Here is a 14,577-nt window from a genome sequence, read left to right as displayed (position 1 = left end):
TTAAAAGAAGTTCTTCAGAGAGAAAACATATTATGTTATGTCAGAATCTTGGGTCTGTACGAGGACAACAACAACAGAAAAGGAACAAGTGAGGTAAATTAAAAACTTTTATTTTTCTTATCCATAATTGTTTAAACAGTTTATTCAAAATAGTAATAGAAACATTGCATCCAATGAATAGCTTATGTAGAAATGAAATGAATGAAAGCAGAGACACAAGGAACAGAAATGAGAAATTAGGAATATTTTGTTACTATATGGTACTTGTATTACTTATGAAGGAGTATAGTGTTATTTGAAGTGGACTTGTATTAGTTGCATATACATATTGGAAACTCTAGGGAAATCACTTTAAAGAATTAGAAAAAAATTATAATTGATATGCTTATATAAAGAGGAATGGAATCGTATATGTAATATGTTCAATTAAAACCACAAAGGGCAAAAAAAGTGGAAAACATAGGAATACAGAACAAAGGCAACAAATAGAAAATAGTAACAAATATGATAGATACTACATCACTTTAAATGTCAATGGTCTAAATACACCAATTAAAAAAATGGATTGTCACAGTGGATCATAAAACAATATCCAACTATGCATTGCCTTCAAGAAACCTGCTTTAAATATAAAACATATACATTAGAAGTAAAGAGCAAGATATAACAAGCTAAGATCAGATCAGATCAGATCAGTCACTCAGTCGTGTCCGACTCTTTGCGACCCCATGAATTGCAGCATGCCAGGCCTCCCTGTCCATCACCAACTCCCAGAGTTCACTCAGACTCACGTACATCGAGTCAGTGATGCCATCCAGCCATCTCATCCTCTGTCATCCCCTTCTCCTCCTGCCCCCAATCCCTCCCAGCATCAGAGTCTTTTCCAATGAGTCAACTCTTCGCATGAGGTGGCCAAAGTACTAGAGCTTCAGCTTTAGCATCATTCCTTCCAAAGAAATCCCAGGGCTGATCTCCTTCAGAATGGACTGGTTGGATCTCCTTGCAGTCCAAGGGACTTTCAAGAGTCTTCTCCAACACCACAGTTCAAAAGCATCAATTCAGCCTTCTTCACAGTCCAACTCTCACATCCATACATGACCACTGGAAAACCATAGCCTTGACTAGACAAACTTTTGTTGGCAAAGGAATGTCTCTTTTGAATATGATATCTAGGTTGGTCATAACTTTCAAGGAGTAAGCGTCTTTTAATTTCATGGCTGCAATCACCATCTGCAGTGATTTTGGAGCCCAGAAAAAGAAAGTCTGACACTGTTTCCACTGTTTCCCCATCTATTTCCCATGAAGTGATGGGACCGGATGCCATGATCTTCGTTTTCTGAATGTTGAGCTTTAAGCCAACTTTTTCACTCTCCACTTTCAATTTCATCAAGAGGCTTTTTAGTTCCTCTTCACTTTCTGCCATAAGGGTGGTATCATCTGCATATCTTAGGTTATTGATATTTCTCCTGGCAATCTTGATTCCAGCTTGTGCTTCTTCCAGCCCAGCGTTTCTCATGATGTACTCTGCATATAAGTTAAATAAGCAGGGTGACAATATACAGCCTTGACGTACTCCTTTTCCTATTTGGAACCAGTCTGTTGTTCCATTTCCAGTTCTAACTGTTGCTTCCTGACCTGCATACAGGTTTCTCAAGAGGCAGATCAGGTGGTCTGGTATTCCTATGTCTTTCAGAATTTTCCACAGTTTATTGTGATCCACACAGTCAAAGGCTTAGGCATAGTCAGTAAAGCAGAAATAGATGTTTTTCTGAACTCTCTTGCTTTTTTCATGATCCAGCAGATGTTGGCAATTTGATCTCTTAAAAGGCTGGAGTAGCTATATTCAGTTCAGACAGAGAAGACTTTAGAGCAAGGAAACTTACTAGGTTTCTCAGGGTTAATTCATAAATGTAAATTCAGGCATGTTTTCAGAAATTACTGACCATTTTTTTACTTAAGTGAAAGTGCAAGTTGCTCAGTCATTTCCAACTCTTTGCGACCCCATGGACTTAGCCTGCCAGGCTCCTCTGTCCATGGAATTATCCAGGCAAGGATACTGGAGTGGGTAGCCTTTCCCTGTGTTGCAGGTGGATTCTTTACCACTGTACCACTGGGGAATCCTTTCACATCTGACTCTAAATTATACTGTTATGCTTTACCCTTTGGTTATGTTTTAGTTTCTAAATCCATAACTAGTGACTCTGTAGGAAGAAAATAGTACAAAAATTTTCATTTAGTGGCAGGTTTCAATTTTTCCATGATAAAGCTCATTGTAAAAAACAAAACAAAACACAATAGTGACAGAAATTGACGTGGGTCTAAGTTCAGACTCTACAAGTTATGCTACTGAATATGTTACTATACTTCCTGTAACTCAACTATTTCCTCATCTACAAAGTAGTGGTAATAACAGTCCTTTTTGTATAGGACTTCTGTGAAGATAGAATAAAATAATGTATTTATAAAGTATCTGGCATATAGTGAGTTGTTATCTATAAACAAAATGTATAAGTAGATTAATTTATTACAAATCATGAAAATTCCACTCTAAGCTTACAATCCTAATATTTATCCCTTTTTAATAGGAATTATAACAAAATTTATCATCCAAATGTGTTTATGTGAACACACATACATTCATATACCACATGGAATTTGCTGTTTGGTTAAAATAACTTTCTTATACAAGTTTTGTCTTCAAAGCATGCTTTTTGATATTGGTCTGGTGTCATGGTGTCATTTTAATCATTTTTTTAGCCTATACAAAGTTTCTTCTCTTCCTTCATGGACCACAGAAGCACCTGTGATGCATGCATCCATTTAATTTTCAAATATTTACTGAGCACATACTATATGGTTGGCATTATATGAGGTGCTGGAGAGTCAGTGGTAAATAATAAAAATTCTCTGCTCTCATGTTGTATATATTCTAGTGGGAGAAACAGACAAGAAATAAAAATAATTTTCAAGTAGTGATAGTACAAGAAAGAAAATAAAACAAGGTTACCTGGTAATATACTGGGGGAGGAAGGGAGTAATTAAGTTGCATAATCAAGGCGGGCCACAGAGATGACTTTGAGCTGATATTTGAAAAATAAAAGAAAGAGATGCACAAATAGGGTGACTAGGAAAAGGTAACACCGTGTGCAACACCCCTGAGGTGGAAGTGACTTAGCTTTATGAATTCCTAAGTAACTTGAAGATAAATCCACTCAATAAGTTCACTTTTCAGTAGATGAGCTTACTATTTGAAAGAACATACTATTGACTCCTTTTTAAAGTGACAATTTCAAAATTCTAATTCAATGGTTCCCACATCACATTCTTAAGAACTGCCTGGAGAGTTTGTTAAAATATAGTTTCCTTGTCTAAAAGAGCTGAACTTGTAAAAATAGAGAGTAGAATAGTGGCTAGCAGGCTGGGGGTTGGAGGAACTGGGGAGATGATTAAGGGTACAAGTTTGGTACAAACAAATAAGTCCGGGTGAGCTTTCCAGACAACAGCGTTGTATTATAAATTCAAAGTTGCTAAGAGACTGGATCTTGTTTCACAACAAAAAAAGAAATGATAGTTATGTGATATAATGGATGTACTAGATAAGGCTATGGTGGTAATTCTATTGCAATGTATAAATGTATCAAATCAATACCTTGTATACCTTAAGCTTACACAGTGTTATATATGTCAATTGTATTTTAAAAAAGTTTCCTGGGCTACATCTCCAGAGATTCTGGTTCAGTAGGTTGGGTGAGGCCCACAGATTTGCATTTTTAATGAATTCACTGGTGATGCCAGCACTACTAGCCGGGGGACAACACTTTGAGAGATGCTGCTCTATAAAATCTATCTTTTGAGTTTAACATTTAAATGCCTATATTTTCTTTCATGTAAAAAAATTACTTCCTCTGCATGGTGACCATCTGGAATTAATTTTTGTAACTTTAGTGAAAAAGTACATAAAATATTAGAAGTAAAAATACCTTCAATGTTCCATATTAAATTAATAGCATCAGTAATAATATGAGCTTAATTTCAATATAGCCTATTGGTGAAGGGTTAGTGTCTCTTGTCAACTGGAGAAGATTTCAAAATTATATTTTAAAAGCTGAAAGGAATTTAAATGATAATTAACCGAGAGATTTAAATTTTTTTTCGTGGCTGGGAGATCACATAAATAGCAATTGCATGTTACATCCTGTTAATCTGGAGAATATGAGAAGGCTGTACTCATCCACTGTGCCATTCACATGGATGCTCACGGAAGAGATAGAGAAAGGAAGAGGGGTATCAGGCTAGTCAGCAAAGTCAGCTTAAACCATTCTGGTCAGCAGAATTCTGGTTGCTGCACTCACACAGCCTGCATGATACATGTCAAAGAAGCCCATGTGCTCCTGCCCCTAATAGTTGTTCCCAAGGAAGGGAATTTATATGCATATCATGGTCTTAGCAGAATTAGGGATAGCATATGGATGATGATACTAAGAACAGCCAATCCCTAAGGAATGTCCCAGTCCTCTAAGTGCTTTACATGATTAACTGATGTGACCCCTCCCTGCCACATATATGAGGGAGTTAGTAACATCTTCACTTATATATATATAGGAAAGTGAAACATAGAGTAACTCAGTAATTTAGGATACCAGGCAGTAACTGGAAAAGCTGGGATCCAAACCTAGGCAATTTGCATCAGCCTGATCTCTTAAACAATGTACTATATAGATATTCCTCAACTTCTGATGGGGTTACACCCTGACAAACCAATTCTAAGTTGAAAATGTACTTAATACTAACCTAGTGAAATTGTAGCTTAGCCCAGCCTACCTGAAATGTGTTCAGAATTAGGCTCATTAGCCTATAGTTGGGCACAATCATTTAACACAAAGCCTATATTATAATAAAGTATTATCTCATGTAATTTATTGAATACTATTTTGAAAGTGAAACAGAATGGCTCTGTGGTTATGTGATGGTTATAAGTGTATCAGTTTTCTAGCCTGGTGATTTCATGGCTGATTGGGAGCTCTGGCTGCTGTCCTGTCTAGCATCACAGGAGAGACTATCGTACCAGATCTGGCTAGCCCAGGAAAATATCAAAATTAAAAATTCAAAGTACAATTTTTACTTAATATGAATCATTTTCACATCTTTTTATAGTTGAAAGATTAACTTGAACCTCTTTAACTTGGGGACCATTTGTATACTGCTTCATATTTGGAAAAGAATCTTCAGATCAAAAGTTTTCAAGATTTGTGTCTATAGTCCAGGTTAAAATGAGGTATCTGATTCTTTTCCTTCACATCCTTTCAATTCTAATACAGGAGAAACACGTCTATTTTTCAGTCTTTCTGCCTTGATCTGACAAGGAGACATTCCAAATGAGGACCAAGAGAGAAAGACTGTAGAGTAATCACTGCACAGAAAAATTTTGTACATACTTCCTAGCGTGTGATCTTGGACAAGTCACCAAAATGGTCTGAACTTGTTTTAGTACCCAGAAAAGGATGACAGCATTCCAATACGACTGGGTAATTAAATGAAGACTTTGATGATCACTGATACAGATATGAAATGCACTATTCAGGTGTTAAGATATGTGGACACTTTATGCATAACTTAGGGGCTTTTCGAGGGTCATTTTAACTGTAGGGATTTTTTCTTACCTGTTGACATCAGAATCCTTGCTTAAGATGCAACTCCACTGTAAGCCATTGAGTGACAGTGGATCTAGGGTCTTCAGAGGATTTCCTCAAACCTGTTCTACAGTTGGACTCAAGATGGCACACCCTAACTACGGAGAGGTAAGTCTAATGGCTACACAGATCAAACAATAATATAATGCTTACCAATAAAAGCGACAGAGGGGGAGAATGGTAATGGAGAATGCCATACATAATTCCAAAAAGAACTGTCACCTGGTCATCCAGTAGGTATTTTTTCATTTACAAAGCAACAACATCAAATAATTTTTGTCAGTCTGATACAATGGTTCATGTCAACGTCTGGTTCTGACAACAGTAAGAAATTTCTTCAAGGATTTCTGAGCATTTCAGAGCTTTATATTTACTATTCAGAATAATTCCTTGCAATATTTTTTAGGTATTAAAATATTTTTTAAAGTTACAATATTAAAATGAATAGCATTGCATAAATATACAGATATAGGTAATCTTTGTAGATGCCTTTACTATGTAACCTAGATTCTAAAATCCAAAGAAGATAATTGGTTAAAATATAAACCTACAAGGAAGATAAATGAGTAGTGAATTGTCTTAACTTTTATTTGATTATTTTCATTTACAGTTCTGGCACTGACACTTTAAAAAAAAGATTTAATTTTATGTAAAGATTGAACTTCAATAAAATAACTTAAAAAACATTTACATATACATCATTAAATCTCCATAAAATATACAATACTTTGATACAACTATAGCTAGAATGACTTTGAAGGAAATGATACATATTCAAATTTTTAAGAGATATCTCATGTCACATGTAGGAATAAATATTTATATTGGACTTGTTAAGACATGAATTAAACACTATATGACATGCACTCTTGGAAATTAAAATATACATTTTGAAAACATATTTTAAAAGCACAAAACTGTGTTTCCATTTAATCTAGATGTATATCAGAGCTTTTAAATAGAAATTTGAACAGTTAATACAAATAAAAGATACTATAACATCAAGTGAAATATAGTCCAAAAGCTGTTAGGAACCAGTTTGGACATGTAGAACATAAATTTCTACTTTGGCGAGAGTTGAGTCTCATTTTTTAACCTTCAAATGAGATGGAATAATGGTAAATTTGCTAAAATTTTACAAAATATTTGTGGTTTTTCATTTTTAGTACTTGTAAGCTATGTTTCTTTTTCTTATTATATTGATAGGATAAAATCAAATGCATGGGCTTAACTGTCTAAAATCAAAAGCTGAATATTGCTGCTAAATGAAAATAGATATTTAACATTCCACAGACCAAATCACTCAAGTGTAACAGACTCTGTTTTATACATATAAAGTAAAGACTTATGAGAATTGTATTGTTTTACACTCACAAGCAAATTATGAGATAAAATTCTTTCATGTATTTCTGAACATCATTAACACTTACAAAATCTCTCTCTGATGATTACTGGCACACAAAAATCTCCTTCTCTAAGAGATGATCTTTAAGAGAGTTGGGAGCAGTTAGCTGTTGGCATTTTTAAATGATTTCTATTTCTAGAAAATAGCAGCAATATTGCTCACCCAGAAGGACTGAAGATACTGAAATTGATATGCTGCTACAACCTGGATCACTTCATCAAATTAGGTTTACATTATTGTACATAAGGCTAAGAAAACAGAAAGCGACAGAAAACAGGATGCTAAAATTAATCCAGAGAACAATTCTGAGTCTCTTAATAGGCAGAAGCTACACATAAGTTGTAAAATTTATCCAAAACTCAATACATTTTGGTATAATGTACATATTATGAATTCTCTGCTTCTGGCATGGTATGTCATTCTTTTATTTGTAGTTACTGAAAATGTCTGAATGTGGCAGTTTAAAACTGACACAACAACTATATAAATGTTAGTTGTTAGGTGCTTAGTGTAATATGTGATTTCATAACTAGGAGAACAGTAAAATAAATTAATTATAACAAAACACCTTATTAATTTTATTGTTCTTAATTACTGATGAAAGAAAGTCAAAAGAATCTTCCCACCCCTCTTACTGTATTATAGCATTTATAAAATATATTAGTGTCATTAAGTTAATGAAACTAGTGAGATTTTCTTAGATGCCATGAAGAGTATTTTATAGAATACCCTTCCCCCAAGATCTATGGAGTATTATAATGCATTTCAATTCTACTTTCTGATATAAAGGCAAAAGGATAAGTTGTCAACTTATATTTTTCCCTGTTAATTCTTCCTCTGGATAACTGATTTTGAAATTATAGTAAACAGTTTCTAAATTCTCTAATTTAACAGATTTCCCATTTTAGAGTGAATAACTTAAAAAATAATATTAAGACTCTTACACACTAAAATGGTTCAGTGGTAAAATACAAATATGAAAACTACTTGATAACATTACTCTCAGCATTTTCCATCTGGGAACTAACTACTGCATATTACTGGTGATAAAATTTCAAATGGAAATAATACCTTTTAAATCTAATTTTAGTTTCTATCTTTTATATATACATTAAAATCATGTTTTGGGTAATTATTGACTAAGGTGCAACAATCAAAATTATTAGGAATTTTATATTTAAGAAAAATATTAATACCTAATCTTTAAAACCTATCTGATTTTAACATTCGGCCCTATGTGTTCAGATGCAAATGAAATGTTATACTCTCTTAAGTCTAGTGCATATCTTACCAGCCATCCAGCTAGGCCTCAATAGAGGTTATGACCATCTTCCCTATATTTTCCTAAATCACAATATACTTCTATTAAATTTGTAACATGTTTAGAAGGAAACATATTTCAGCTAAAAGTGTGATGCTTAGATAGATCAAATTATACCATATATAAATTTTCCTATAAAATATATATTTGATGATATTTCAAATGGAATGTTTTCAAGTTGACAGTGGTAGCCAAAGATGCTGATAACTTAGAAGGTGCATATTATTAAAAAACCTGCAAAATTCAAATACTTAATTTTTAATATACTATAAATGTTCACTGAATCTAAAAATAATACCCTAATTTTATAAGGTTCCTTTTCAAGTAGTTGTCGTTAAAAAATTATAAATAATTCTTATACTGTGCCTCTCTGTCTTGTACTTCAAAGATATGGAATATTATCTTTATCATTATATAAATAACTAGTAGTCCTTTATAGAAGGAATTGAGAATAGAAGACAAGAACTGTGGCTATTTTTCCCTATTATGTGCATTTATGGATATAAAGTTGAAAACACTACTTATGTCAGGGAGAACAGGCCATGTTCTGCTATAGGAAATAATGAGCTCAGTTGCTCCTTTGATAAAGTTACTGTGCATTCAGCTCAGCTGAGTATAAGCATATAGTTAAGGCCATGTATTCAATAAACAGAATAATTGTGGGAATTATTTAGATAAATCAGGAAAACAAATTTCTAAAGAGATCACTTTATGGGTTTAAATACTTTTTCTCCACATTCTATTCTGATTTTATCATACAGTAGTTCATTTTCCATTTCATTTTACCTGTGTGAAATATTATACAAACAAGAAATTTCTTATGGGATAAGAAATATCAATTGAATAATAACTTTCTCTGTTAAAGCACATCTGCTTTTCTGGGGAAAATCAAAATTAATATCCCCTTAGAAATCAATTGTCAGAGCACCTAAGTCAAGGAAAAAAGCTCTCAAAAATATATATTTGTTTAATTACGTGAAATGATCAAAGGGAGAAAACTCTTTGTTGGTGGAAGGATTTTTAACTTTAGAGAATGAACCTCCTTGGCTACATTCTCAGCTGTCATAATTGTCATAATGTTCTTATGACATTCTTAAAGCTAGACTTTGAGAGAGACCAAACCATCTTGGAGACTGGCAGAAATATACTGAATTTAGAGTCACTCTTTCACTCCAAAGAATACATTATTAGATGTTTAGAGACACGTTAAAATGCATCAAATGTTTGCACTCTTAACTGACCTCAGAAGACTCATTCATATTTTCACTGGAACTAAGTAATTTTGTGAGTGACTTTGTACATACTATGTAGTTCTTAATATATGAGCAAAAATTGGAATTCACTGATGAATGAGCATAGAAACTAATGAATACTTTGAAAAAATACTGCAGAAATATAGTAAGTCAACATTTCTTAAAGACACATATGAGAACCATTAATCTGTTCCAATGGAAAATCCCAGTTTTTAGACAAGAAGAAAAAAAATCCAAGTCAAGCATGAGAAAAAGGATACACCCACAGACAAATCTATGTATCTATTTTTAAGAGAATGTCAGAGAAAATGAGAAAGTGTACAACATAAAAACCAGTTTATACTCTTAGAATTAAAAAGGAAAAAAAGACAAGTACCATTATGTAATAAAATGTGACAATTCCCTTAGGAAAAGTTAATAAAAAGTTAAGAAAAATAGAAGTCTCATTACTTAATTAAACAAACATAAATAACAGCAAGGTTATTTCTGTTGCTGATTTTATTCCTTCCTTTCTTGTTTCAGAAATTATTTGATTAAAAGAGGGGAAAAATAGTCTGCTAGAAGCTATTTATGTAACACAAATGAAGGCACAAATAGTAGGAATCCAGACTTGATGAGTGAAGTTGTGAATACAGGGGATTTTGGCTTGAACAAAAACTGACCCTGAAATACAGTTGAAGATCTAGTGCTATTTTGTGTTTACAGCTGCACACTTAAGTGACTAACTCAGGGTTAAAAATCTTTAAGGTCCATAAAAATCTTTTCTTTCTTTCTAGCAATAAAATATACTTATCAAAACTTGCTAGCTAATCTGTGCAAATGTATACTTCTTAACTGATGCAAAAAATATGTAGGAAAATAAACCTAAAAAGACCTGCTTTTTATAATGTTCAAAAGATTCTGTACAGAGTCAGCTGCTGAAGAATTTTCAATATTTGAATTGGAGAGAGAAATGAAAATGTAGAATACAAAGGATATAAGGACAGCTGTGGCCTTGTAGGGGACACTCCTCAATTTGTTGATAAAAGCTTAAATGGAATTTTTTTCTAATAGCTGATCACAGATAAGCGCCTCATCCTTAGGAAAAATTAGGGCCAACAGACTATGCTTTGACAGAAAATACCTTTGGACCATATTTTAGCATCCTTTGTTGTAAGTATATCATACATATATGATTTGGCTGGATTAGCACTGACTCAATTGCCACTAATAATTATATATAGTCTTAGGAAAAAAGGATATCACTGAAGTCACTGGGTACAATATTCATTTTAAACTATCTCAGGAAGGAATTACACATATTTGTTCAATAATTATTAGTTTAAAATCTCTGTAAATGTTTTACATCTCTGTGTGTGAAAAAAAAATGTCATTGTGATGGTATCTTCCTTGGAATCAAATATTCTAGGATATGAAGTCGTTCAAAACCAGACTGTGGAAAGGACCAGATTAAAAGCAGGGCAGTGAGGTCACCAATTGCTGTTCTTCTCTCCCAAGTTTGTTTAAATGACTAAATATTAAGCAGCTGATAATTATTCCACATCAGAAGCATCGTTGTCAGAAAGATGGTAGTTACTTCCCTTTACCCGAATATATTCAATGTATCTCCCTTCATCAGAATCTGAAGCACCACATGTACATAGCCTGTTGTCAAAGAGTGACTCAATTTCCTCTAATTTTTTCCCTTTGGTCTCAGGAAGACAGCCATAGATGAAAAGGAGACCCATCGAAGCGAATCCAGCATAAAGGAAGAAGGCTCCTGCAATGGAAAATACCATATATGTAAAGGCTTACATTGGAAAGGGGACTTGATTTTAACTTCTGTTTCTGGTCAATAATGCATGGCTGTGGTCTGAAATGGAACCAAAAATTTGCTTACAGCTTGGTTTATTTGGTTTACTCTAATTATTTTAATTCTGTGAATATAATACAGTTTGTCTTTCTAAACTCAAGTTGCTGCTGCTGCTGCTGCTAAGTCGCTTCAGTCGTGTCCGACTCTGTGCAACCCCATAGATGGCAGCCCACCAGGCTCCTCTGTCCCTGGGATTCTCCAAGCAAGAATACTGGAGTGGGTTGCCATTTCCTTCTCATGTAATACCAAACTCAAAAAGAATGATAGCCCAGGCTCAGAATAACTTCTGCTTTGAAATCTTTCCTCACTTTCCTGGTTAGGGTTGTGCTTTGACAACACTTTGCTGAGGCAAAGTGGTATATAACAACAAAGTAGCATTATAATTATGTGAATATATTTGTGTTAGCCACTAGACTGGAGGCACTTTCAGGAAGAAATTTTCTTCTCATTTATCTTGAGTGTAGTGTTTCCAGAACCGCATTCAGTGATGACACTGCTGATTTCTTGAATCAAAGCTCAAAGTTTAAGAGTCAACAGAGTTTTCTCTTATTCTCCCACCCAATATCCACTCTTAGAAAATCCTGTTGGATCTACCTTCACATACAATCCAAAGATGACCACTTTTTACCATTTCTGGACATCTCTGATTTAAAAGCCTTCCTCTTTACCTGCAGTACTGTAAGAGTCTCCTAACTAGTGCCCCATTCCTTCTCTGAGGCTCCTACAGTCCATTTTTGTGTGTGTGTCCATAGCACTTGGGGCTTCTCAGCGGTAAAGAATCCTCCTGCCAATGGAGGAGAAGCAAGACGTGGGTTCAATCCCTGGGTCAGGAAGATCCTCTGGAGGAGGAAACGGCACTTCGCTCCAGTATTCTTGTCAGGAAAACTCCATGGACAGAGGAACCTGGTGGGCTACATTCTAACTCAATGAAACTGTGCCATGCTGTATAGGGCCACCCAAGATGAATGGGTCATGGTGGAGAGTTCTGACAAAACGTGGTCCACTGGAGAAGGGAATCGCAAACCACTTCAGCATTCTTGCCTTAGAGAACCCCATGAACAGTATGAAAAGGCCAAAGGTATGACAATGAAAGATGAACCTCCCAGCTCAGTAGGTGTCCAGTATGCTACTGGAGAAAGTTGAGAGATAGCTCCAGAAGAAATAAAGAGAGTTGGACCATAAAGAAGGCTGAGTGCCAAAGAAATGATGCTTTTGAACTGTGGTGTTGGATAAGACTCTTGAGATCAAATAAGTCAATCCTAAAGGATTAAATATTTATTGGAAGGACTAATGCTGAAGCTGTAACTCCAATGGTTTGACCACTTGATGCAAAGAGATGACTCATTAGAAAAGACCCTCATGTTGGGAAAGATTGAAGGCAGGAGGAGAAGGGGATGACAGAGGATGAGATGGTTGGATGGCATCACCTACTCAATGGACGTGAGTTTGAGCATGTTCTGGGACATGGTGAAGGACAAGGAAGCCTGGCATGCTGCAGTCCATGAGGTCACAAAGAGTCAGACATGACTGAGCAACTGAGCAACAAAAACAATATGTGACTTCTGGACAGTCATTTAACCTCCTCCTTGGACCTCAGTTTCCTCATTAAGTAAGATGATTTATCAGTTCCTATTTAAATTTATGATTTACATTGTAATTCTGTAAGTTTTACAGCCCAGTAGGACCAGGTATAGGAGAGGTATACTTGAGGAGGAGACCAGCAAAAGTGGTCTCTTCAAGCCCAGAGTCTATGGCTTGTCTCTGGGTTCCCAGTACAGTGCTGATTCATTGGAGAGTTTAGAGAATGAATATTCTCTTGTTGACTACCAGATGGAATACATTGGGTAGGAGATTTGAAATGAAGGCCTAAACCAGACAACATGACTATATATTTGAAACTCAAGCTTGAAGCTGAAAAGTACAGCAGTTAAAGAACTGAAAAATATTTCTCAGTTTGTTGTCACTACAGAATGTGGAAAGACATTATTAAGACTACTTTCTTTAAGTAGTTACTTCCAGACAGGCCTAGAAGTAACCATTTCAGTACTATCCATAGAAACACTTCTTGGGAAGACTCAAGTAAAACTACAGAGGAAAATGCTGCTGAACTGGCTACCCCAAAGAATCTGCTCCATTGAATGAGCAGCCATGAGAAAATAAAAGGAAACAGAGGTAAACTATGAGATATTAAAACATATATATAAAAGGATTGACTAAATCAAGACATAGTTTGTTAGCTTAAATCATCAGAAGCTATATAATTCTTCTGATAAGGAGCTGGACCCTTATAAATCAAATTTTTTTCTTTAATAAAAATAAAATTCCATTTACAAATACAAGGCTCCTTTACTTCATTTCAGTTTGGTCTACATTATACTACAAGTTATATATTTTTATGTCATACTTGATAAAAAAAAAATAATACATCATCTGGCATTCATATCAGTGTTACAGTGAGAGGAAGGCTCTGTAGACACTGTGGGTCTGAAAGTCAAAAAGTTACACAGGCTGAATCCTTGTGCAGTTTCTTGAATTGTCTTGATTTTAGTTTCCTGATCTGACAGGGAAAATAAATCCTTCTTTGCTACAAACTGCAAAGAATAGAAAGAATTTTGGATGTTAGTTGCCCAAAAAAGTGATAGACATTATCAAATTACACTAAATGACTAGGGAAGAATAGTGACTAGTAAGATCAGCATGACTAATAAATCAAGAATGTTTTCATCTAAGGGGTGCTATGACAAGCTGGTTCTTGGAGGATGTGGAATTTTGAGGGAAAAAAAATGACAGAGGTGAAGTCTTGCATTCTGAATACAGATAAGCAAGATTGTGGAGGTAAGAAAACAATAGGTGCAGATGATAAAACATTTTAGACTAAACTGGGATGCTAAACTCTAAAATATCTAATGGAGTAAATACGGTCTGCCTTTATAAAATATAATATTTAGAAAATATTCATCATCTTTCACAATTTAAGTACAATGGCATGATTGGAAGTAACAAATCAAATCTTTTCATACTAAACTCGTACAGTTAAAAGCAATTAGATGGGTTAC

General features: G+C 34.5%; 1 protein-coding gene across 1 annotated transcript in view; it reads right to left on the bottom strand.

Moving 5' to 3' along the window:
* Positions 1-6,253: 6,253 nt before the first annotated feature.
* SLC2A13 (solute carrier family 2 member 13) overlaps positions 6,254-14,577 on the bottom strand; it is a 526,379-nt gene continuing 518,055 nt past the window's right edge. The window contains exon 10 of the mRNA XM_019960789.2: positions 6,254-11,428. Within this exon, the coding sequence (XP_019816348.2) occupies positions 11,202-11,428 (227 nt within the window). The 3' untranslated portion in view covers positions 6,254-11,201. The remainder of the gene's footprint in view (positions 11,429-14,577) is intronic.

The sequence above is a fragment of the Bos indicus genome, chromosome 5 (genome assembly GCF_029378745.1).
Source record: "Bos indicus isolate NIAB-ARS_2022 breed Sahiwal x Tharparkar chromosome 5, NIAB-ARS_B.indTharparkar_mat_pri_1.0, whole genome shotgun sequence".
Taxonomy (NCBI): domain Eukaryota; kingdom Metazoa; phylum Chordata; class Mammalia; order Artiodactyla; family Bovidae; genus Bos; species Bos indicus.
The sequence above is the reverse complement of the archived record's forward strand: the minus strand, read 5'-3'. Positions and strand labels throughout refer to the sequence as shown.